This window comes from Hemibagrus wyckioides, linkage group LG14, assembly GCF_019097595.1.
Source record: "Hemibagrus wyckioides isolate EC202008001 linkage group LG14, SWU_Hwy_1.0, whole genome shotgun sequence".
Classification (NCBI taxonomy): Eukaryota; Metazoa; Chordata; class Actinopteri; order Siluriformes; family Bagridae; genus Hemibagrus; species Hemibagrus wyckioides.
This window is the reverse complement of record NC_080723.1, coordinates 2,033,277-2,060,000: the sequence shown is the minus strand read 5'-3', so window position 1 is coordinate 2,060,000 and position 26,724 is coordinate 2,033,277. Positions and strand designations below refer to the sequence as shown.

The 26,724-nt window shown below is 41.7% G+C and overlaps 1 protein-coding gene and 1 long non-coding RNA gene across 4 annotated transcripts in view; one reads left to right on the top strand and one right to left on the bottom strand.

The window, feature by feature from the left end:
- tln2b (talin 2b) overlaps positions 1–26,724 on the bottom strand; it is a 131,573-nt gene that overhangs the window by 14,134 nt on the left and 90,715 nt on the right. For all 3 annotated transcript variants that reach the window (XM_058407501.1, XM_058407503.1, XM_058407502.1), the window contains 23 exons: positions 26,107–26,315; positions 25,530–25,649; positions 24,294–24,491; positions 22,696–22,835; positions 22,101–22,194; positions 20,572–20,661; positions 20,351–20,473; positions 19,651–19,794; positions 19,061–19,222; positions 18,822–18,962; positions 17,985–18,166; positions 14,922–15,054; positions 14,624–14,725; positions 14,254–14,424; positions 13,288–13,434; positions 12,229–12,330; positions 11,935–12,054; positions 11,096–11,242; positions 8,277–8,443; positions 8,002–8,185; positions 6,170–6,295; positions 3,444–3,560; positions 455–640 (listed from right to left, as the gene is read on the bottom strand). In XM_058407501.1, coding sequence (XP_058263484.1) covers positions 455–640; positions 3,444–3,560; positions 6,170–6,295; positions 8,002–8,185; positions 8,277–8,443; positions 11,096–11,242; positions 11,935–12,054; positions 12,229–12,330; positions 13,288–13,434; positions 14,254–14,424; positions 14,624–14,725; positions 14,922–15,054; positions 17,985–18,166; positions 18,822–18,962; positions 19,061–19,222; positions 19,651–19,794; positions 20,351–20,473; positions 20,572–20,661; positions 22,101–22,194; positions 22,696–22,835; positions 24,294–24,491; positions 25,530–25,649; positions 26,107–26,315 — 3,305 coding nt within the window. The remainder of the gene's footprint in view (positions 1–454; positions 641–3,443; positions 3,561–6,169; positions 6,296–8,001; positions 8,186–8,276; positions 8,444–11,095; positions 11,243–11,934; positions 12,055–12,228; positions 12,331–13,287; positions 13,435–14,253; positions 14,425–14,623; positions 14,726–14,921; positions 15,055–17,984; positions 18,167–18,821; positions 18,963–19,060; positions 19,223–19,650; positions 19,795–20,350; positions 20,474–20,571; positions 20,662–22,100; positions 22,195–22,695; positions 22,836–24,293; positions 24,492–25,529; positions 25,650–26,106; positions 26,316–26,724) is intronic.
- On the top strand, positions 6,240–7,512 carry LOC131364370 (uncharacterized). Its single transcript, XR_009206460.1, has 2 exons — positions 6,240–6,377; positions 7,129–7,512. It is a non-coding gene; the product is annotated as an uncharacterized LOC131364370 (long non-coding RNA).

Genomic DNA, 26,724 nt, shown 5'->3' with positions numbered 1-26,724 from the left:
ATTAACAAGGTGTGTCCACTCCCAGAACTACTGCTTAACTGGGTGTTTTTTCGAGCAATATTACTAGAAAAGAGCCACAGAGATCACTTTAATGTTTGACCTTAATATTAACTGACCCTCTGGACTCATGCCTAAATGGATTTATGCACTGATTAGATATTTGCATGAATGAGCACATGTACAGGGGTTCCTAATAAAGTGCTCAGCGAGTGTATTTTCAGTAGAGTGAAACAGGGAGTATAAACTGATGCTAAGGTGAACATGACCTTGAGAAAAGAGTACACTGCCCTCTAGCCACTCATATGCCTCCTTCCTTTGAAGCCGGACGGATCAATGCCAAAGCTGCCGAAATGAATGAAAGCTTGTGTGTGTCCAAATGTGCGTCTGTGCACCTGTGTGTGTATGTGCGAGATGAAGAATGCGATCGTGATTGTCGAGCGAGGGCGATTAGCACCTTGCAGGTGAGCAGCATGTCGGAGATAGCTTTGCGGCTCAGGTTGGCAGTGGCGATGACGTCCTCCTGCTGGCCAGAGTTGCCCGCTGCCACGGATTTGGCCGTGGCTACAGTGATGCCCTTGGTCATGCGGATGAGCTCCTCTGGTGTGGCAAGCTTCTCTGGAGTGTCCTTGGACTGGAAGACCTGCACAGAGAACAATTCAGTCAATTCTGGTGTAAAGAAAAATACCATAATAATGCCACTTTTTTGGCATTAAAATGTTAAGAAGAGAAAAATATTTTTTCTTTGTGTATTTCATATTTGCACTTTTACACCATTTTTTTTTACTATAAATATTTCAACATTGACGAATTTATTGCTAATGTAGCCACGTAATAAATTCGAGCTCAAAGTGTGGCTTTAATTTTTAATATCCACCTCAGGTGACCGGTGCAGGACTCACTGCAGTTCGAGAGAAGAGTTTTCTCTTTCCCTGGTGAAGAAAAACCCCTTCACAAAAACTAGCTGGACAATGAGATAAAGATCAACTTGTACCAGAACGATGGGAAGAGAAGCGTATGAATGAATGAATGAAGTAAGGAAGGAAGGAACTGTTCATGCTCATGATCTAAAGCATACCAGCTCACCTTATAGGGTTAGAACGAATGGCTGCCGGTGGAACCGATTCCTTCATATGTAACGATGATGTGACCGCTGATATAAAGCCAGCATGATGAATCCTGAAGTGTATAGGGCTGTATTATCTGCTCAGATCAAGGCAAACACTTCAAAACTCATTTGACGGCACTTACGGTGACCCCAAGTGTACCTCAACAGCAACAAAACACCTTTTTTTTTTTAAGGCAGAGAAGTGGAATGCTCCATCTACTCTGGGTTTCTGACTTGAGGTAGTCACTGACTGCAAAGGATTTGTATTAAAAATACATTTAATTTATGGTTACGTTTGTTTGTCCAGTTAATTTTGGTTCTTTTAAACTCCTTTAGAAATACTGCGATTTCTACAACATTCACCCGATTTGGAAATAAATGCAACTGAATTCTGCTGAAAGTCTGATTTGAGCTCATGCTTGATGGAACTTATAGTATTTCTATATAAAACTTCTACAAAAATGATCAAATTACCTAAATTCTTTCTTCTTTTTTTCATTTATTTGCAGTGCAATAGCTGTAAAATAAAAAGTGAATGCCTAGTTCATTGGGGGATTGTATCATATTGCTGCAATCATACACAATATGTATGGAATAAATAAAGCAGGATGTGGAATGATGTTATACACCAATAATCAATACATTCATCCAATACAAAATACATTCAATAATCAATACATACGATCCTGTAGTTGATTATTCTTCTATTACAGCATGCTCTTATACCAGAGCAACTTGCCAACTTCTCAAAGGAAACATCAGAATTTATATCCAGATACAGTAACATTATTTCACCAAAGGTTTTGGGACGTCTGCCTTTCCATGCACATGGAAATGTAAATATAATATGGAGTTGTCCTGCCCTTTGCAGCTATAACAGCTTTAGGAGTGTGTTTATGGGAATTTTTGACCATTCCTCTAGAAGCGCATTTGTGAGGTCAGGCACTGATGTTGGATGAGAAGGTCTGGCTCACAGTCTCCACTCTAATTCATCCCAAAGGTGTTCTATGGGGTTGAGGTCAGGACTCTGTGCAGGCCAGTCAAGTTCCTCCACACCAAACTCATTCAACCATGTCTTTATGGACCTTGCTTTGGTCACTGGTGTGTGGTCATGTTGGAACAGGAAGGGGTCATCCCCAAACTGTTCCCACAAAGAGCATGAAATTGTCAAAAATGTCTTGGTATGAAGCTGAAGCATTAAGAGTTCCTTTCACTGGAACTAAGGGACCGAGCCCAACCCCTGAATTCAATGATTTGGAGGGGTGTCCCAAAACGTTTGGCAATATAGTGTATCCATGTTATGTCAAAAAACAGTTATTCCTCTACATGACTAACAAAAAGTTAAAAAGACATCATTAATGAGATAAAATAATGGCATTCCACTCCAAAAAGAGAATCTGGTTAAAAATGTTAAACGTCTCACGATATCAACTTCTACGCACTTAAAATTCCTTTATGTGGAGCATCCGGCATATAAATCCCTGTAAGAGTGACTATAAAAACAATAAGATATCTGAAGTGTAATATAAACCTGTGATTTGTCTGAGTGGCCCCAGAAAATGAATCTTCTGACTATTCTGTAATATCTGTGATATAATCCTGAAGATCTACTGCATATGTCCATGTTATTCCTAACCACCTGAGGGACAGGACACCAAACTTCTGACACAGCAATAATCCAATAAAATATTCAATAATCCAAACACTAAAACCTGAAATAAATGCAGGTAAGAGTGCATCATTAACAGCTCTCTTGCGGTGACTGCTTTTGTTTGGTTTTGGTATGCATCGTAAGGATTGTTAAATGCTCTTGGTCTCCTAGGGGGGAAGTCTGATAAGGATTAAAAGGATATTAGAGGCAAAGCTGGGCACTGAGCACCACCGGCTTCCTCCTACACTTGCTCAATCTAACACTGCTACGTGAAACAGAAGGGATAGATGGGGCTGAGAGCCGAGCAGGTGGAGACTAGATGCTAGAACATCAAGGCGTTCCTCGAGGTGCCCGAGGTAAAAATAACAGATGGAGCTAAAGAACTGATCCAAGTCTAGATTCTCTAGGCTATAACTAACTGATCCTAATTCATGGCCGCATTGGAAAAAGAAAAAAAGGTGTTTAATTAGATTTATACCAAACCAAACTGACATTTTTGGCATGTAAAAGGCCTCCGATGCTTGGAAAGATTAATTATGTTCTGATTTTATTAAAGCCGGTTGAGTTGAGATACTTTAAATACCTTAAGTAAATGCAAAGACACGAATCGTTTTAATAAACATGATGATTCTGAAACCTGCTTATATCTCTAGAGTCACATTCCATTACCCCTCCGCTATGACGTACCGTCAGCTCCTGTTTAATGAACTCGATGGTGGCCTCAAGAGCCCTCGTGCCACGAGTGGCTTCGTCCTCCACGGCTTTGACCGTTTTCAGCAGAGAGGTCACATTGGTCACCATCACCTAAAATACACACCAAGAGAGAAGAGCAAGCAGCTTATCAGCAGTGTTCTGAATTATATATGGAGCTAATTGAGAGACTAATTTTGGCTTCAACCTTCCCACCAGCAGGGGGAGCAGGGATGAACGTTACAGTCAAACAGCTGTAGGAGTTTAGACTGAATAAACTCTGTATTCTGATCAAACTGAGTAAGAACAGTGTTTAGTTAGTAAAACTGACACTTCTGGGTTTAACTGAAATGGACTGGTTAACAGAGTATATAGGAGCCACAGAAAAAGGTTGGGTGAAGAAAAAAAAATATATATATAACTGGTGCGAGGGCAACACAACGCTGAAAAGAGCCGATGCAGTCCGATTTTAATGGACAGCCTGAAAATACTTGGAATTAACTGTCATTTAATGTCAGAAAGGCAGCACAGCAGGAATAAATTGCTGAGTTATAGCTCCCGGGTCTCTAGTTTGATCCCAAATTAAGGTTAATGAGTCTGCATGGGTTTCCTCCTGGATCTCTCGTTTCCTCCCACCTCCCAAAAAGATGCTGATTATATTATATTATATTATATTATATTATATTATATTATATTATATTATATTATATTATATTATATTATATTATATTATATTATATTATATTATATTATATATATGTGTGTATATATATATATATCTAGAGAGAGAGAGAGAAGAGAGAGAGAGAGCGAGAGAGCGAGAGTGTGTGTGTTGCCCTGCAATCGACTAGTGCCTCATTCGATGTATATTCCTGCCTTGCACAGTGTTCCCAGAATGTCTTTTGGAAAAAGCCTGACTAGAATAAACCATTTACTGAAGATGAATGAATGGGTTATGAGAGAAGGCTACACCCACAATAGCAGCCCAGAGCAGCGCCTTTGAGCAAAGCCTTGAATTAGACATGCACTGCATAGCTGTACAAGGTTTGAGAAGGTTTAGATCTCTCTATATGCACCAATTAGGTATAAAATTATGACCAACTGCCTAATATCATATTGGTCCCCCCTTTTTGCTGCCAAAACAGCCCTGACCCGTCCTGCACTGTGTATTCTGACACCTTTCTCTCAGAACCAGCATTAACTTCTTCAGCAATTTGAGCAACAGTAGCTCGTCTGTTGGATCAGATCACACGGGTCAGCCTTCGTTCCCCATGTGTATCAATGTGCCTTGACCACCCATGACCCTGTCTCCGGTTCACCACTGTTCCTTCCTTGGACCACTTTTGATAGAAACTGACCACTGCAGACTGGGAACACCCCACAAGACCTGCAGTTTTGGAGATGCTCTGATCCAGTGGTCTAGCCATCACAATTTGGCCTTTAATTTGAAACTCACTCAAATCCTTACGCTTGTCCATTTTTCCTGCTTCTTACATCAACTTTGAGGACAAAATGTTCACTTGCTACCTAATATATCCCACCCACTAACAGGTGCCATGATGAGGAGACCATCAGTCTTATTCACTTCACCTCTCACTGCTCAGAGTGTTATACCTGTCTGGATGCAAGTCACAGAAGCAAAAATCTGATTCAGCTTCATTAGAAATAAATGATAAGCTTCAGATGTAAACAACCAACCAGAGTCTAATAAATAAAAGTATCACTTGATAAATTTAAAAATACAGGAAATATCTCTCAAACTTGTGAAAAGAGTTTCTATGATTTGTGTTTTCAATTCTTTTAGGTTTTTTTTTCCCCCAGTCAATTCCACTGCTGGCTAAAGTTCCTCTATTGCAATTCAGGAGGGTGAAACTTGCCATTTTCTCCCCAAATTGCACAGTGTGCACAATATAAGGGTAGCTGAGCTCATATGGAAGAGAGCACAAACTGCTGCCCAAGTCCATACACTCAACGTCTACAGGATCTTCTGTACCGCTGCTCTGCTGCTCACTGGATTTTTTAAAATACTATTATGTGAAAATCAAGTGAAAATCTTCAGCATGAGATCATCAGGTTCTGAAATAGACACCCGCCTGGCAATCACACCATTTCTGAAATAATTTTTTGATATGAAGCTCTTGACGTGTATCTGCATGCTTTTATGCATTTCCATGATGTCACCTGGTTGGATAATTTCATGAACGGCTGATTATCCAGGTGTTCCTAATAAAGTGAACAGCGAAGGACGAATAGTTGCAGATGGATAGAACTGATGAAAGGAAGAGACGAATGGCATCCTCTCTGTCCACAGCAAGGGCTAAAAAAAAAAAAAAAAAAAAAAAAAAAAACCCTTTTATCTATCTTCTGGGCTGAATGTTCTCTGTATGTGGAGAAACCTAGAGAAGTTCATTCAGTGTGCTCTATGTGGTGTATAAAGTTTTAGGTTCTGACAGACAGACAGACAGCGGTGAATACAGACCCGAGTCTGAGCTGTGCTGTGATCACATAGAGCTTAGTTGGGTTCCGTGCTGTGTGGCTGATGAGTCACACACACACACACAAACACACACACACACACACACACACAGATACACTTTGATACCCATCAGTGTAACCCAGGGCTAAATCAAGGCCACACGCTGAGGAACACAGCCTGAAGAAAAAGCGCTGCACACATCCAAGACAACCAGAGACTGAACACACACACACACACACACACTTACCTTGGCAGCGCTCTTTAGCTGGTACATTGAAGGGTCATCTGCCGGTTTTCCTGCTGCGCACTTAGTCGCACCTATCAGTTCGGCGAGCGCTTTGGCCACGTCCCTCACAGCGTTAATGAGAACCACCTGAACAAAGACCAAGATGAGGAGTACAATGAAAGGAAGACAAGAGAGCAGTAAGGACACACGGGCCTGTAATCAGAACCAGGTGGGGTTATGAAACAATCTACGAGTGCCTTATCAACAGTACAGAGAGAGAGAGAGAGAGAGAGAGAGATTTGTTGTTTGTTTATTATTTTTAATGTCATGTCACCAACAAGGCCGTTTCATGGTGAGTACAGAGTAAACAATACCAGGCGTATATTTTACAAAAGTATTTTAGACATTTCAGTTTAGCACAAGATTCTACAATCCTACATGTTCAGCTGATTCTGTCCTGCATACTTCCATTAAACATGTCTATGGAAAAAAACAGATGATATCAAAGGCTTTGTCATTCAGTAGGATATGTTTGATCAACGAGAGAGAGAGAGTCAAAGGAGAGAGCGAGAGAGAGAGAGAGAGAGTAAAAGGTAAGAGAGAGGAGAGAGAGAGAGTCAAATGTGAGAGAGGAGACAGAGAAAGAGGAGAAAGAGAGAGCAAGCAAATGTGAGAGAGAGAGAGTTGGAAGCTTATCACTCATCACACAGCTCACTCGTCGCAGTTCACCACATAATTCAGCACTATAATTTATTAAACGGTAAATCTTTCCCAAATTCTGAAGCTTTTAGTTAATAAAGTGTGATTTTAGATAATATTTGAAGAGAAACAGTGTGATTGTTCCACTCTGTAGTTCTCTGCACAGCTAGGGGGTCTGCCTTTTTTAAAACTTCATTACAGTGGTGTTAGTCATAACCTGCTATTCTCAGAGTTATTATATTTATTATAGTTATTGTTTCCCTTCTTCTACCCATCCCGAGGCATACAGAGACTGTGCCGGCTCCAGTGGCATGCGGAGATGGACCAGCTCCAGCCAGGTTCTGCTTTGTGAGGATTGGGGCATTCAAAGCAGCGCTGTGGACAACAACCTCCTTATTAATTTACATAATATTCTACACATGCTGTATCACACAATTGTCACCCAAATGAGGATGGGTTCCCTTTTGAGTCTAGTTCCTCTCAAGGTTTCTTCCTCTTACCATCTAAGGGAGTTTTTCCTTGCCACAGTCACCTCAGGCTTGCTCACTTGGGATATGTCTGTTTATATGTTTGTCGTTTTCTTATGTTGTTTCTCATGTAAAGCTGCTTTGAGACAATGCTCTTTGTTAAAAACGCTATACAAAAATAAATTGAATTGAAATGAATTGAATTGAATTGAATTATTAGCTTCGTCAGTGTGGTCTGTTGAACTGAAACTGGGTTTCATTTAAATCTCAACAAATGTGTGTTTTATCCTTGTAAATTTTTAGAAATGAATAATTTTCAGTACTTTATAACAAAATAAATCTATACTGAATAGATGAAAGGAATTCATCGTACAGGTCCGCTGAATGGATGGATGGAGAGATAGATGGATAGATAGATAAATAGACAGACAGGCAGACGAATAGATAGATAGATAGATAGATAGATAGATAGATAGATAGATAGATAGATAGATAGATAGATAGATAGATAGATAGATAGATGAATAGGGTGTGTGGGTGTGTGGGGGGTTGGATGGATGGATGGATGGATATAGACAGACAGACAGACAAAATGATTTTAAGCAAATTTGAAGCCGACCCCAAAACTCACTGAATTGCAAAAACAACTTGAAATATCTGCAGCACACACAGCGGCCACCCACATACCTGCGTCTCTGGATCGTCCGAGCCCATGCTGGCAGCCCCTAGTTTGACCACGTCTGTCAGCTGGGTGATGGTCTTGGCGGAGGACTGCGCGGCCTGGGCCAGTTTCTCCTGGCTGGAGGCTGCGCCAGCCACTAGCAGCTTGGTGTCCTCTACTAGAGCCTTTGCTGTCTTCAGAATGTTCTCCCTAATTTTGTGCAAAACATAAAATAACCACACATTACAGACACGCTTGTGACGGTCAAATAACGTACAATTGTTACTAAGTTGGGTCTTACCTGTGATCTGCAAAAGACTCTTCATTTTCAGCATTAAGCGTGCCTGCAGTGGCGAACATGATGGTGGTGTCCAGGTCAGCGATGATGCCAGAGACAGAGCTGGCGGCCGTGATGCAGGCCTGAGTGCCTTTGTTACCTGCTTGGAGGGCGGACAACACCATGGACACCTGCAGGAGAGAAGACCACCTTATAGAGAGCATGAATCTAGCACAAATGTGTGGAGTTTTTATTTATTTTTTAAATATATAATTTCTTGATGGCACTGATTATAGCCATCATAATGATTTAGCACATCCTACAACCTGCATCTATCTGCAGGGGGAATGAAGAAAAACATAAAGAATGATGACGAGCTGAGAGCAAAAGAAATAAAGGTGCTATCAATCAAGCAGCAGCTTCATTCTTCTAGGATGAATATTGATGGCTTTGGCACTTTGTGCATAAAGGGTCCATATATCCACATGCAGGCTGGTCACAGAGCTGACAGACAAAGGTAGAGAGACAGGAAAGTGAAAATCGAATGAAAATAAATAAATAAATTTGAGCATAGCTGAAGGCTCAAGCTGACCGCTCTTATTAGTGTAGCCATCATTCCAGCAAATTCTCTACTGCAGTCATTTTATTTACTCAGCACTTCACGACAGGCACAGCTGGCCACATCTGTACACACCACTCACTATAGAAATGAAGTGAAGAATTAATTGCACTGTCCAACACAACGGACAATAATTCAGGAATTAATCTTCCACAGCTACAGAACATTCCGCAGGAAAACACAGGACTGAACAGAGGTGGTGTTGTCTATAGCATACGGAATGAGAGCTCGCATTAATATTTCATGTAAAAGCCATGGGCATAGACTCTGCGGACTGAGCGGCATGCTTCTACTCAAAAATGCAGTATCTGTGACAAGCAAACGCTTTCCAGCATTCAAGTGAATCCATTTCCTTCACCATAATTACTGTTGCCTAGACAATTTTATTACAGACGTTAACCCGTAAAAGGGAAGGCTTTTGATACGCACCCGTTAATGCTCTAGATAACACATCACCCTGCGTTATTATCAGTTAAAAGCAATTACCAGCTGTTGCTGTGCTTTATCAAGGAAGATGGGATCAAATTTACAACCAATATTATCAGACACAAACAAGGATTTACTTAATTGCTTCAACTAAGAAGTGCTTTCAGCACTAAACGGCGTGTTTATTGAACAGCCTCCTGATATTTCTTAAAGATTTAGTAAGAAATTGTCCTGGACATTTTCTTCAAAAGCCACGTATAATTTGGGGAGCTATTGATAAACAGATTAGTGTAGTGAATAAATTAGCGGATGACATAAAGGAACTGTTAAATGCTTTCGGCAGAGGTTTGTGTCCCTTCCAGAAAGGTGCATAAGCCTGACTCCTGGTGCATAAGGATGAGCTTTCTCTAACTGAAACATTATTTTGCTGGGATTTGAAGGTAATTAACACACATGCATACACCAAGGACAATCCTGACTACAAACATACATAGGTCCATTTGGAATTAGCATGCTAGCAAATGTTACTGCTCTTTTGGCTGCTCCCTGTTCGCGGTCGCCACAGAGGGTCATTCGATCCGCATTTTTCGATTTGGAACAGGTTTTTACACCGGATGCATTTCCTGACGCAACCCTCCCATTTTATCCCGGCTTGGGACTGGCACCGGGAGTCAACTCAGTGGCCCTGACTGGGAATCGAACCCGGGCCACAGCAATGAGGGCACGGGATCCTGCCACCAGGAGGCTCCAATTAGCATGCTAGCAAATAAAAAACATTTCATTTTACACTCCACGCATGGCTTTGATGTGTTTATTTATTATGTAGGCAGGAGGCAGACACTAAAGACACTAAAAGCGGTGGTTTCAACAACATGGCCAAGACATTCACTTGTCCTCTTATATGGTAGTCTCTCTCTCTCTCTCTCTAAACAAGTCATTCCAGAAAACCATCCTCCTTCATTCCCACAAACTTGATCTAGTGTTAAGTGATGTTCCACACAAAATTGCTGCCACAAAGGATGGTAAATTTGGCATCTTCATCTCTCCTAATTGCTGCAATCCATCTCTTTTTGTTTATGGTCATCTCTCACAAAGCAATACAAACTCTGAGCAGAGAAACACTTCCACAGCACTTTCCATGTTATGACATTTTCATGCACTAAGTGCATGAAACGTCCAGAGGGGAGATGCTTCCTTCTTCTCGTTGACTGATTTCATATATCAGAGCCTTTGGTAACCAAATAAATACATAAAAACTTTGATTTGAAACTTTGAAATACATGAAACTTTGTGCTTTGATTCTGAGCCAGCACAATGTGAGAAGAACTTTGCCAAATGTTTTGTCGCTCCTACCATCAATGTCAAACCTCTCAGGGTTGCAAAATTAGATGCCAATAGACCCAAATGCAGCGATATCAGTTCACCTCTACAGCAATGTGACTTGCAGCACACCAAAATTCTAACCTCAAACCCCATGCTGCAGTTGTTTGATGCTTCTTTGACTTGAAATTCTTCATCCCGCTGAATTTTAGTCTTGTTTAACAAGACCCAGATGTACGGTCAATGTTCAACACAAACACGGTTCAGCCATATAAAGGACGAATGACAACACTGAACAGATGCCCTTTTTCCCCCGATACAGCACACAAGGCACAGTAAAATACAGGCTCATAAAGCAGACCTAATCTCCCTTTCTCGCTGTGATTTACTGCATTTGATATAGAATATAAAAGTCTCAGTGAAAGTGGTGCGATCGGAACAGTAGAGGAAGGAAGGAAGTGAGAGCGATCAGGCCTACCTTCTCGGTGACAGCTCGTGCACATTCGATCAGCTCTCTCTTGGTGAAGCTGTCTGTGGGACTCATCTGGAGTGCGCCAGCCTTCTGCACCAGGTAGATACAGCCATGACCGAGCTCCTGCACACGGCTTTTTATCTGCACGCCAACCTAGAGAAGAGAAGAGACGCGTGGCACGCTGAGACCCTGACCAAGTGTACATGCTCAATCCCTCGATCCTAGACTGCTTTGGTTCTTCACATAAAGGCCGATGGGTGAATAATGAAAAGACGGCGAGAGCTGGTGAGTGGGCTGGATGGCACTACACCTTTAGTTTCCTGACACATAGATCCATGGGTAGGTGGTGCTTCATTACCACCTCACCAGAGGCTTTTAAAGCTAGTGGGGGTGCGCAGTCACTATGGTAACAGCAGCAGCTGCTTATGTAAAGGCTATTGAAGAGAGCGGGTGGCTCGCAGACACCAGATACACGCTCCGGTTTAAAATATACATAATCAAACGGCGATGCATCACAGCCACTTACAACTTTATTCCTGATGAGAAGGAAATACAACAAAATGTGTATTAACATTTGAAAAAATGGCTAATTGTGGTTTATAGCTTTATACCCAGACAGCACATTATTCACTCAACCCACTGCATATGAAAAGTTGGACTCTGTTGTAGGAGTATAGCCAGCTGTGCCTCTTGCTTATACCATGTCTGCACTGTATGCATTATCCGGCAGCACATGATTATATAATCTGTGTGTGTTTATATGTTCGCCTCCTGTCCACCCCGCTCCCCTCTTTCCACCCCACTGGTCTGTTGATGACAGACTGTCTCTCCAAACCGATCCTCACCTCCTCCGGCTCGGCTGTGGCGGCTGCCAGGCGTCCTTGTTGTGCCAGCTGGATGTAGTCCACGGTCACCTGAGACGCCAGGCCACCCAGCTCCTCCTGGCACGTCACAGACTTCGTCATCTGGAACAGATCACTGTATCAGCGTCTTGCACGTACCTATACTTTATATATATATATATTTTTTTTTTTTTCCATTTTTTCCTACTGAATAATCAGAGGAAATCTCAGAAGTGTTTAAAGAAAAAAAAGAGAGCTGAGAGCACTGGGAGCTGAATGTGATGACCGGGGACTCACCATCTCTTGTGCGGTGATCGCGATAGCCTTGGAGAATTTTACCATGGTGGTCTGGTAGTCCACGAACGTGCCGTCCGGTTCCGGAGGAGTTCCCTCATCCATCTGAGAGAACAAAAACCATAAAACAAGGTTGATTTCAGCACTTGCAAAACAGGCCTCACTGAAACACTGACAATGCTGTTCCTCTTAATTACTGTCTTTGTGAGAAATGGGTGAAAATTAATCTACAACTATGTTTCAATTGTTGCAATCATCCATCGTGTGTCTGCTTGACAATATAATGAAAGAGTGCAGACACACAGAAACGAGATGAACGGCAGTGTAGGATCAAACGGAGGCTAATAATGAGCTCTGTGGAGGGCTACAGCCGCGGCGACAGTCCCGGTGTGAATGAGTGACAGCTGGAGACACTCGGGCTCTGAATGTGAAAAGCCTCCTGCAGATTTCTAATAACAGCTGCTGAAAGGACCTCCTTCCAAGCATCCACATCCAGAATCCTGCTTTTGGCACAAAACTGGCACAGAGAAAGAGCCAGGCTGCTAGCGGGCCATGTACAAATAACTGCTCTCATATTTCCATTGTACAGCTGAGGCCATATATCTATTCTAGTTAATAATCACTGATATGCCACAATTCAGCTGGATGAAAAATCCATCAGGCAAGCTACTGTTGATCAAATTATAGATAGAAAGGTGTCAGAATACACAGTGCATGATGGGTCAGGGCCGTTTTGGCAGCCAACACAATATTAGGTAGGTGGTCATAATGTTATGCCTGATTGGTGTATATACTGCATGTAAACATATAAAGACCTGATATTAATCTGGTCCATTAAAAAAAATTAATCTGAACTTTTTGTACTGTATTTCTTATGTTCTGTAAAACTGCTTTAAGACAATGTCCATTTTTAAAAGTAATGATTTCAGCTGTTTGGACTCTACCCAGTAGGTTAATCACCACAGACGTGTTTGTTGCATTTAAGCAACCGCAAACCGAGATGTGTAGCTTCGTATAAACTGAGCTGTGAAAGATCATGTCACGTTTCGTCTGTGCGCTCACCCGTCCCATGGCCTCAGCGATGGACTCCACCATGCCTCCTACCATCCCTCCTTCACTCGCTGCCTCGTTCAGAGTCACCATGATGTCATCTACTGCTTCCTTCATCAGCTGTGCTGCCTCAGCTATTGCATCGTGGGTATGCGCTGCCTGTATGAGGACGGTGTGTGTACCAGTTAATGTACATGGTTGATCAGATACAGATTAATAACCACAAGTTACCTAACCCATAATTATAAATGAAGATCGTTACGTTTGCATGTCCATGTGTGGGCTGTTCCTCATATTGTTAAAGACTAATCCCACACTATATAACTAACAAACAATACTGCTGTCAAATAACAGCAACCCAAAAACAACACTGTCTTTTAAATACTACATTCCTACATTATTTAGGAGCATGCTGACCCATCACAGAGGTCACACACACACACAGGAGTATCAGATCAAATGAATTCAGAATCTGTGTTCTAAATAAAAACCCTCGCGTGGGCCGTAATTGAATTAAAAAAAAAAGTGTTATTCTCTGTGATTCCACTCAGGAGAAAAACAGAGTAATAAACTCAAGGCCATAAACAGAGCTGCTGACAAAATAATATGTAATGTTTCATTAGTAAAGCTACAAATCTGACACTGGAACCATTTCTCTTCACAAAAGAACTAACGTTTATGGATTTTATTTAGTTATTTTATTCATTTTGCCTTTCAGATAAATGCAGAGAAATGAACACCTTAAAAATGAAGTGATGACGTGATATCACTCCGTTAAACTGATTTTCTTTTTCGTCTAGTCCACTTACCATAGTCGACTGTGTGTCCTGTTACCCAAAATGAGTTTGACCATGCCGAGATTTGGTATTTTGTTTCAGATTTTGGCATGAGGACATTCCATAGATTAAAAGCGTTTCATTTTATTGCTTATAATATTCAGTGCATGTCAGTGTGATGAAAAACCAAGCTCTGATGTACCTTAGGGTTTCCTCCACCCTCTTTGGCTGCGTAGAGCATCTGCAGTGCAGACTCGGCAAGCGTTTTAGTCTGGTCCAGGATGTTCATCTGCTGCTGGTGGTCCATGTGCTTCGAGGCCAGTCCTACTGATGCTACAATGAGTGGCTCAAAGTAGCTAGCCAGCTGACTCACCTGCGAGAGGATGGAAACTATGCAAAATCAAAGCTAGTCACAAGCCAGAGCGTTTGAACCTGATGTTCATTTGGTTGAACAGTGTGGACAGTCTAATCTGGACTAAACTGCAGTGTATAACATAATGAGGTATACCACAGGAGTCATTTGCTATGTGAAAAGACCAGTGTGTGTGTGTCTGTGTGTGTGTGTGTGTCACCTTGTGCCCAAGCTGTGCAGCCTCCCCACGGGCTACAGTAGAGATGGGTTCGATCAGATGGCCGATTTCCTGCACGGCCGAGGTCACCTGCTCCTGCACAGCCTGCACAAATGCACCAATACAGCCACATTAGCTACAACACTGGCAGCATTCCAGATCAACAAATCTGCTGCTGCACCTGCTCATCAGCAGAAGGACAAATCCATGGACAGTGAATGGGAGGAATATTTTCATCACCTTCTCGAACACACACACTAATACGCAGCAGACATTCAGACTGATTTAAGCATTTCAGCACCTCTAAAGAGATGTCGTCTCTGCACGGCAGACTCTGGCCCACGGCAGCTAAGGAGGCTTGCTCTATGTCTCGGATGCACTTGTTGATGCTGTCGATGCTGTGATCACACTCCCGCTGACCCGGAGCCTTGTCCCTGAAGCGACATAAAGAAAAAGTTGGTGCTGACTTTTGCTTTTTCGTACTACACCATCAAGACCTTACAGTTGCAGAAAGTATGAGAATTAGTGCAGACACGGCCATTTCTAAGCAGCCATTCAGACACACACACTAATATGAACTCATTGGCTGCGTTCCAGTTGCATTTGGATGGATTGGGAGGACAATGGACCTGGAAGGCAGCCAAGTGGTCACAGATCCCTTCTTCTGATACTGTTCCTGTTGAGCGAGCTGTTAGCTGAGAGCACACCCTTATAGATAATACTGATCAGGCTGTCTAGAGGCACAAGAAACATTACCATGGAATACTTTCTTGATCTCTAATAAACTCTAAGTGCACAAGAAACATTAAACATATTGTCTGATCTCAAATCGGCACCAAGTGCACAAAAATTATTAACATGGTCTATTGCCTGATCTCTAATCAGCTCTAGAGGCACAAGAAACATTACAATGGAATACTGTCTGATCTAAAATCAGCTCTAAGTGCACAAGAAACATTATTATGGTATACTGTCTGATCTCAAATTAGCTCTTTGTCCACAAGAAACATTATCATGAAATACTGTCTAATCTCAAATCAGCTATATGTGCACAAGAGAAATTAATATGGTATACTGTCTGATCTAAAATTAGCTCTTTGGGCACAAGAAACATTAACATGGTCTATTGTCTGATCTCAAATCAGCTCTAAGTGCACAAGAAACTTTATCATGGACTACTGTCTCATCTCAGCTTTATGTGCATGAAAAAAAAAAAAAAAACTTTACCATGGTCTACTGTCTGATCTCAAATTAGTTCATCTAATCCAAATTATCCCCATAGGCATTCTCTGAACATTAAAAGAACACTGCGCACCAGTTCACTGTCTAAGGTAGCTATCGAGATCAGTCACTACATTAAGCGCTAGGAGAAACATCACCCGAGTATTGAATATCGGATACTTCATATACATAAAAATGCCACAGATTAGAGTTTATATCTGACTTCCTGTTACTGTTAGGTTTACAGTCGCCTGGAGTCCCCACAGTATTGTAATGATGCGTGGAAGCCATTGCCTCTGCCACCAAAAACTAAACAAAAAGAACATAAACAGCAGAAAAGAGATAAGCAGTCCAATTGCTTTTATATACGCTTTCCACAGTCCAGAGAAAATCACAACTGAGAAGGAAATTAACTGTGAAGCAGAGATGTGAAGATTTGATATTACACATCAGACTCCAACTGAAAGTCTATACAGTATGTATGATTCACGGCTCCACAGACTCGAAGATATCTACATCTTATGAAACGTTACTATTTCTGATTTCTGATTAAGCTAGCTTGTTCAGCTTCCTCCAAACAAGCACCTGATGGCTGAAAGTACTGAAGGGTTTTTTTCCCACCACTATTTCACCTCTTTTACCTCTGACTGTAAGAATTCAGAACGACCCTGAGCTTCTAAATAAAGCCTACACAAACCCGGTGTGTGTATTCGCTGTTCTCACCTCATTATCTCCCTGTTTGGATAATTAAGTAAGATTTGTTTATAAATCCTATTAAACCCTAGCTTACACTGTACTGCTCAAAGCAACAAAAGGTATCTGATTATCACCCATCAGGTCTGAGCACATGCTACAGCATACAGGCTTTGGGTCACAAGAAACATGGACTGTTGTCTGATCTCAAATCATCTTTATAAGCACAAGAAACATGTAATACTGTCTGATCTCTAATCAGCTCTTTGTGCACAAGAAACTTAATTATGGAATATTGTCTGAGTTAAAGTCAGCTCCAAGTACACAAGAAACATTACCATGGTCTATTGTCTGATCTCAAATCAGCTATACATGCCCAAAAAACACTAAACATGGTCTAGTGTCTGATCTCAAATCAGCTCTAAGTGCACAAGAAACATCATGGAATACTATCTGATCTCTAATCAGCTCTAATTGCACAAAAAAACATAATTATGGAATACTGTTTGATCTCAAGTCAGCTCCAAGTGCACAAGAAACATTACCATGGTCTGATCTCAAGTCAGCTCCAAGTGCACAAGAAACATTACCATGGTCTGATCTCAAGTCAGCTCCAAGTGCACAAGAAACATTACCATGGTCTGATCTCAAGTCAGCTCCAAGTGCACAAGAAACATTACCATGGTCTGATCTCAAGTCAGCTCCAAGTGCACAAGAAATTTTAACACGGTCTATTGTCTGATCTCAAATCAGCTCTAGGTGCACATGAAACATTACCATCTACTTCTGTCTGATCTCTAATCAGCTCTGTGCACAAGTATTATTAACATGGTCTATTGTCTGATCTATATTTAAATTCTTAATGATTAGAGAGTGTGTCTCAAAGCTACTCACTAAACCGAGTGGTATCAGAGTCCAGGGGCGCAGGCGGCACTTCACGGTCACTCGAGTTTTATAATTGTGATCTCGGAACAGGCGAGATATTTCAGTGGTGAGGTCGATCTCAAAGATTTTTATGCAATCGAAAGTGATAATTCAACAAGGAGGTGCTACAGACCATTGAGCTTCTCAAAAAATGAGCATTTTCTAGTTAGTTAGCAAAAACACAAGTACAAAACCGTGACAACGGGGGCAATCATGAGCTTTATCTAAGGCACACGAAGTTGGCAGATCTTTTTAAAATGCTGCAGTGAAGGAAACAAACCTAGAAGAGAGCGCAATTTGTTATCTGCAATGTACATGAGCTCACAGACACCCATGATTGGCTTAGTGATTGACACAGAGAGGCAATTTTGCTCTTTTGTTCTGCCAGCAATAGAGAAACTTGTCTGGATTTGAACGTGTGTGTGTGAGCTCCATGACTGAAGTTCTGAACCTCTGACGCTGTCAAAAAGTGGCAGCATGAAAAAATATATCTGTGATTTTTTGTCATGGCGATTAAAACACAAACCTGATGGCGGTGATGAGGCTCTTTATGGAGTCCGACACGGTGCGAGAGTGGCCCGCCAGGACGGACCATGTAGGCGGGTCTTTAGGGTTGAGGATGAGAGAGCGAGCACTTTTCAACAGCTGGGTGGAGCTGTCCAGCATAGAACGAGCCGAGCAGAGGATCGGCTCCTGAGCTGCAGAGCCCTGGAGAGTGAGGATTTAAAAAAAAAATAAAAAATGAACAGACATTTCCTGGACAGCCTTTAGCCAAACACGGATCACATTCGGGTTAACCGGTGCAAGACTGAAAAGTTCTATAAAGAATCACAAGGGGGAAAAAAAGTCTAAATCCAGTTGCTCTAATGTACACACAAGAAAACTCTCAACGTTTTATTTATCCTCCACTGAACAGTCTCGCAGTCAAACTGCGGTTGTAAAAGCTGAGGAAGAGTGTTTTACAAACACCATAAACATGAAACCGACCGTCGGTTCACCTTGAGTAATTCCCTGTCTTAAAAAGGAAAAAAAAGGAAAAAGAAAGAGGAAGTGGCTCATCAAACGACCGTTGCCTTGTTCTTCTGAAACCGAGAGCAGCTACTTTGCTTTGGCACGAGATTAAAGGTAACAGATCAAAGGTACTCGAGTCACCTACTTATTCATGAAGACTATGGGAGCAGTCAGAAAGGCCACTTTATAGTACATTCTGAGCAAGAAAGCAGCGGTCAAAGGAGCAGTCTGAGGCTAAGAGCTACCGAGAACCTGCTGTAATTTTAATGAGAAAATGCTCTTTAAAAAAGCAGCTTTCAGTAACACGCCATAAACAAGGCATCTGAAGTGCTACTGGACGACGTGATCTCACCTCGTTGCTTATCTGAGCAGGAATGCTGGCAAACTCCGGATTAGAAGCGAACGTGGCGAGATTCTCCACGGCCTGTATGAGAGGGGTCGTGGCGACGCGGCATCTTTCGCGGTTCTCGTCTGAAAAATCTCCATCCAGGGCCTGAGAGAGAAAAACACACACATTTTAATAGCTTATTAATCTAGAAAAGTATTAGTATTCTGTTTTTAAAAGCGGTTTTTAAAAAAATCTAATCTCACCTTAATAGTTTTGACGAGGTTAGCCGTGGTGTTGGCCACTTCTTTGGCCGACTGTACGAAATGCCTCCTGGCGACAGGGTTAGCCGTTTTAGAGGACGCTAGACGGCAGGCGTTGCAGAGAGCCGAGGTGTGCTTGGCGACGATCGTGGCTGCTGACAGAACCTATACAGGGAAACATGGGCATAAAAAACTCAACCTTTTATTTGCTTTGTTTCAGTAAATAGTCAAAGGCATGGTCTCGATGGACAGTATAACATACAAAGCAAACACGAATCAATACTATGAGAGCGTCAGTGATCCAGATGTAGACGTAACATGAATTTAAGCACTGGCCCACTGAGCAAGTGAAGGTGCTAATATATTGTCCTGTCTTGGAAAAAGTGACCAGGCTTTAAAAAAATAAAAATAAAAAAATAGTAAAATAGTATGGCGAGTTAGTGTGCTGGATAAAAGAATTAATAAGGAATGAGGAAGATGAGAATGAGGAAAAGACATAGTAGTGACACAAAATCTGCTTGTCCCAGTCACCCATGTTACTGATTTGTCCACCCTGTCTTCTGTGTTTTTAAAGCTAAAAGCAGATTTGTCACCTGGGATGGACTGCTAGCTGGATCCACCAAGCTCTGACACGCCATCTGAATGGCCTGGTTAGCTTTGGCGAACTGGATAGGGTCCACCAATCCCTGATGACCCGACTGACTGTTAGGATCTGACACACCCACCAGGTACGATGCCTACAGACCGGAGAAAGAGAACGATTAATCTCAAAACCTTCATGTTTTGTGGTCTATAGGTTTGTGAAGTCTTAAGAAGCACAGATATTTTCACAAAATTTTTCTAAATCATCGGGAAATGAGTATATAATAGGGATATATTATTAATATATTAATATAATACTGCAACATTGGCTTTCTACAAAAATAAACACAAATATCTATTGATGAATGAATATCAATGAATATCTATCATTGAGTTTCATGTTTTATGCCATTGTCATGACCCAAACAAGGCAGAACAAACAATTGTGCCTCATCACGTGTACACTAGATAGTGCAGCCTTAAAATCCCCAAAATACTGCAGTCTGCCCAGAGTAAAGAACTCGAGAAAAACCGAACCAGAAGACAGATCATCTGCATTTGTGTAGCTTCATTAGAGTTTGTTAAAAATAGTCAGTAGTCTTTGAGCTCTAAATATGAATATGAATTCTTAAGGCAGAAAATAACCGAATATTTGTGTGAAATTAATCAGGATCAGACAAAAGAACGACGAGCCTCTCTGATACTTCTCACCTGGCCGGCTGCCTCGGTCAGTCCACACAGCGCTTTGGACGCCACACCCACACACTCCCCGAATGCCGGCACGTCTCCCGTCTTACAGTGCTGCGAAATCCCTGCCATGGACTCTCCCAGCACCTGACATACACAACGTATACAATTCCACCCCGTCCTTACAGTAAATAAAGTAGAAGACACTCTGATTTATGGTGTCAGTGTAATGTAAATGTTTATACCTTGGAGTTTTCCATTACACTCTCAATGCAGTCAAAGTAAGAGAGATCATTGACGGGTTCATTGGGGTTGTCTAGCATTCCTCGAACCGCCTGGGGAAAGAGAAAAGAGCAGAAGAGATCACAGGGATGTGAGATGACGACGCTGAATGAGCCTCTTTGAAATGCTCAGCTCTTTCTCTACTGAGTCTAGTGAGCAAATGGCTAATGTTTCAATATCCCCAATATTGCAAGGAATTTGAGCTCAAGGCTCTGTGAGTCAATACAACATGTGCTATCAGATGAATAACCCAGCAGGGGTCACTGTAAAGAAAACAGAACACTGTATATGTCTGTGTGGGGGAGTGTGTGTGTGTGTGTGTGTGTGATGATGTAAGAGAATAGGGATAAATTATTCAGAATGAACAGATATGTTCGAAGGAGACAGGCTTACAGATATGAATAGCACACACGAGGCACACAAACTGCAACGAAAGGAAAATGTGGATGCGTGTCAGATATGAAGCACGGAGGATATATGAAGGCCGTGTTCATGCACGCCAACCTGCAGTGGTGGATTACATTTAGTTTATATTCTGGGAAAAGAACCAACTAAATTTGCTAAAAATATCATCAGGTGAATTGAATTATAAATTCGAGTGAGGTCAAAATGTCAGAGCCAGATTTCACAGATCATGCTGACAGTGCCGGGATCCATAAATAATAAATAAATAAACATCAAGTTAAGGACACGCCCATTTCGAATTTAATTCCAAAAACAAATAGAGATTTAAAACCTTAAATAGTCAACCTGTTTGCATCCCAAATAAATAAATAAATAAATAAATAAATTGTGTAGGACACGCCCACTTTGAATAGGAAAAAAACAGATACTGATATTTAAAGCCTCAAATAACATTTTTGCATCCCAAATAAATAAATAAATAAATAAATAAATAAATAAATAAATAAATAACAGGTTTAGGACATGCCCACTTTGAATTTAAATGCAAAAACAAATATGAATATTTAAAGCCTCAAATAGTCAACTTATTTGCATCTCAAACAAACAAACAAACAAATAAATAAATATCAGGTTTAGGACACACCCACTTTGAATAAAAAACAAAAACAAAAAAACCAGATACAGGTATTTAAATCCTGAAATAGTCAACTTGTTAGCATGCTAAATAAATAAATGGATATATAGACAATAAGTGTTGAGTCAACAGTTAGAGTACTGAGGCTCGTCACACCACAATGAGATGCATTATGTTTAAACACATTAATCTACATCATAAAATAAAAAGATTTGTTTTTCTTGGATTTTTAAGAAAGGTCCTGTCCATGTGCTTTAGTTAACCTGAAATATAAACTTGCGTGATGTACAATTGTCAGAGCCAGATTTCACAGGGCCATGCTGACAGTGCCTGGGTCCATGTTTTTTTATTTTAAAAAAATAAAGCTAAAAAAAATACAGATAAAGATAAAGGCATTATGTTCCATCTGCAGCGTGTTTGTACAAGACGTGAGGTTGAAGTGCATTTGCTAACCTCTAGCTCACGCAACGCATTATCACACTCCTTCTGGCCAGGTGCCTGCTGGGTACACAGCGTGATGAGCTGGTTAATGCTCTCGGTAACAGCTCTGAAAAACATTGCACATAAGAGAGGATGAAACACATCACACACCCGGAAATACACGTGTTAAAAAAGAAAAAAACGTGGCATGCACTACAAAGCCTTCAGTTGTGCAGACACCAACTGATCCTCATAAATCTTACTGATCATTAAACTTCCACTTCCTTATGCATTGCTTCAACACACACACACAGTGCTTGTGTGACTTTTATCCTCCATTTCTCTCATTAAGCAAAGAGAAATCAATCAAGCACAAAGCCCAGTGGCGCATCTGTCTCTCTCGTCCACCTGAGGCAACTTCACACACTCGCACACTGCAACTGGCTCAGATGCTACACACATGGCTCCAGCTACGACATTTCCAAAATTCTTCTTTGGAACTTCAAGTATGAAGAGCTTGTGGTTTTTGCCACCTTCATACTAGATTACACTGGCTCTCACACCCTCAGGCCGGACGGTTTTATGATGAACGATGATTCGACATGGCTGCCAATCGCAATCCACTTACCTCGCTGCAGCTGCGAGAAGATTCTTGGCATTAGCAGCTCCAGGATCCACAGACAGGGACTTGGCAGCCAGCAGAAGCTTGCTGGAGGCCATTGAGATGTTCTTCAGATTGCCAATCACCTGTATTTGGTCATCTTTGGACTGAAAACATAACAGAAAAAGTAATCACAAATATTCAGCTCACATGGTGGTACGTTTTTGTTTTTTTCCTTTTTGGGCAATGTATTGAAACAGTAAAGACAGCACAGTGGAGAATGGTTTGGAAAGAAATACTATTGAACAGGTTTTGAACCTGTAGGCCACGGACTCTATTTATGGAGTATGAGCTTCTAGTGATGAACTTGAAACAAAACAGCAACACAAGTTTGTTCCTCGGCCATGCTGCCACTCATCTCCGCTCCTCTCCTTCCGCACTTTCTCACTATTGGGCATGTCATGCTCCATCACCCTTCTTCCCCCAACCCATCTCTGCAAATTAATGAGCAAAATAAGCAGAACGAGAACATCATCAACGGGTTCACTGATGGAGTGTCTCCTGCACGCTCGGGGATGATCGTGTGCCTAAATGAATTAAATGAGGAGGGTCTAATTAAGAGATGAATCAAAAACCTTTCACAACTGCTTAATACTAATTTGAGACTCAGAGAATCAATTAATTTAAAGATCTACTTGATTTGTAATTTCTTTTATAATACGTTTACTTTTTATTGACATGAATGTTTGGCCTGACTTATGCTGTTTCTGGCACACACACACACACATTATTTTTATATATATATATATACACATATATATATATATACATATATACATATATATACACATATATACATATATACATATATACACATATATATACACACACATATATATATATATATATATATATATATATATTAGGCAGCAAGTGAACATTTTGTCCTCAAAGTTGATGTTAGAAGCAGGAAAAATGGACAAGAGTAAGGATTTGGGGTGTTCCCGGTCTGCAGTGGTCAGTATCTATCAAAAGTGGTCCAAGGAAGGAACAGTGGTGAACCGGTGACAGGGTCATGGGAGGTCAAGGCGCACTGATGCACGTGGGGAGCGAAGGCTGGCCCGTGTGACCCGATCCAACAGACGAGCTACTGCTGCTCAAACTGCTGAAGAAGTTAATGCTGGTTCTGATAGGAAGGTGTCAGAATACACAGTGCAGGACGGGTCAGGGCTGTTCTGACAGCAAAAAGGGGGACCAACACAATATTAGGCAGGTGGTCATAATGTTATGGCTGATCAGTGTATGTGTGACAAATACAGATGACTTACTTACAACTTATTGTTAACAACGGCCCGGATTTTGGTACATTTGGGTCAGAATTTCAGCAGTTGAACGTAAGATGTTATAAAACTCTCAGACAGTATTAAAATATGTAATGTGTTTCAAATGATGAATTCTATTCTACGCCCTAGTAACCATGCAGAGTAAACCTGACAGCTACACTTGATGCCTTTTAAACTGTGAAAGAGTCTTTATAAGTTAATGTAGCATGAAAGCCAGCTGTTCCGTATGAGGTCACTTGCTCGTTCTGGGTGGAAATGGGTCGTGCACTGTTAGACTCGTACCTGAGTGTGTCCAGCCATCTCGATCCCGGCGTCCAGGAACTCGTCAAAGTCCTGACTGAATTTACCAGAGGCCACGGCAAGCTGGCTGCTGGTGCCGCGTGATGAGTGCACCACCTCTCCGGCGGAATGGTTCAGCTCAGCAGCTGTGTGGTTCAGGTCGGTTTGAGCCTCCTGGAATGACTTGGAGCATGGAGGTAACTGTACAGAGACACACCGAGGCAGAAACAGTGCTGTGAGAAAGCACTGCCACAGGAGACTATATTTTTCCCCTAGCACGTTTATACACACTGTTAGTTTTCCTGGTGAATCTGAGCCTCGAGCTGTAACCCCAATGCACTTACCTGTACTCCCTTGTCTAATGGAAATACATTATATACCATGTAATATGTCTGCTAATATACATCACTGTGTGTTTTCCACATACACAATTTCAGTGTCACACATAAGCAGCAGTTCATAATGTACACTATATTGCCAAAAGTTTTGGGACACCCCTCCAAATCATTGAATTCAGGTGTTGTTTTTCAGGGGTTGGGTTCGGCCCCTTAGTTCCAGTGAAAGGAACTCTTAATGCTTCAGCTTCATACCAAGACATTTTGGACAATTTCATGCTACCAACTTTGTGGAAACAGTTTGGGGATGACCCCTTCCTGTTCCAACATGACTGCACACCAGTGACCAAAGCAAGGTCCATAAAGACATGGATGAGCGAATTTGGTGTGGAGGAACTTGACTGGCCTGCACAGAGTCCTGACCTCAACCACATAGAACACCTTTGGGATGAATTAGAGTGGAGACTGCCAGCTGGAGCTGTGAGACAACTCGCAAACTAATAATGACCATGTCCATTCTGACAATAGATTTTAGGCCAATATTATAAACGATACAGTATTTTAACATAAATATTAAACATTACTTCATAAATTAAACCCTCTGCCTACTTCACGGTTATTGATGTGCTTTTCTGTTTCCACGACAACCACAAAAAAAAGCAGCAGCCCAAAAAAAACACTAACATTGTCAGAACTACATGATCATACACGCATCAGTTCTACATAAAGGCTTTTGATTTAGCCTTCATGATACTTCATTCCTCACTCAAAGGGGGTTTCGTCAGTTTTGAAAGACAAAATCAGGCATCAGTTCTTCAGATCGTTCAGATCAGACCATTAAAGTCACTAGCTAATGAGCTAGCGCTGCTAACAAACGTGCTTCAGCTAAACATCAGACACTCACGTTTTCCACCAGAAGTTTCTTGCTGGCTTCTCCGATGCTCCTCAGTGCCATGTCTACATCTTTCTGTCCCGGCAAGCAGTTCACACAGTTATTCAGGGAGTGAGAGACAGCCTTTGCTACCTGCAACACACACACACACTTATTGTTCTGACATAATACCAGTGCATCCTAACAGCTCTATGCCCTAAGGGGAAGAATCTAAAATGCTAATCATACCCAGAGCAGAGCAATTCATGTTGCTTAATTTATGCCACTGTCACATGCATATGCCAAGCAATATGTTTATCTCCCAAAGGTGCCACAGCAAATCAGGAGCAAATGTTGCAGCGTTCCCCATATCGGGTCTGGGAGTGCAGAGTAGATAATAGATACAACAACTTGGTTAACGGGGCATAATTGTGCTGAAATAGGGCAATGTGCTACTTTCCAAATTCTTCTGAGAACTAAGAGTGAGTAGTACGTGCAAGAGAGAGAAACCGTGACCTGTATAAGGGTAAAGGTTTCAGAATATCAAAATACGCAAGACAAGACATTATGGCAGAAATGTTTGAGTGAAACCTAAGCATAGTATTTGGACCTGCGCTAGTCTTTGCTGGCTCTCGGCATCCCCGGGGCACACCAGAGCCTGCTGGGCCTCATGGATCAGCATGGTCGAGCCCTCCATTACGTGAGTGGCTGAATCCAACATGGCTGCCGCAGACTGCCTCTCTACCGTACAGGCAGCCACTCCACGTGCAGCCTGAGCCAGAGTCCGCAGAGCCTGGGCCGTCTCTCTTGCAGCTACACCTGCGTTCACACACACACACACACACACACACACACACACAGAAATTCCATCGTTCCACCGCTTCCACAGAACAGACATCATTCACGGTGTTCACTGTAGGCTCTGGTTTCATATACTGCCTTGCCAAACAAAAGCAAAAAACAGCCTACTCAAGCGGTACTTTAGAAGTCCTAATCGGCAAAAATCATTCCCCAATCAGCTGCGTATCAAACGCTTCTAGCGCACTCTACACTAGCCTCGTTAAGGTACAGGTCGAGACTGGAACTGCCGTCCTTTCCCCTGTCCACAAGACAGAAAAGGCTGCTCATGAACACTGACAAATTGCATCAAACTGCATTATTCAAGCAAGTAACCCCGGATTGCTGATGCTATGCTAAATGTAGTGAAAATAAGATTAATGAGAATGGG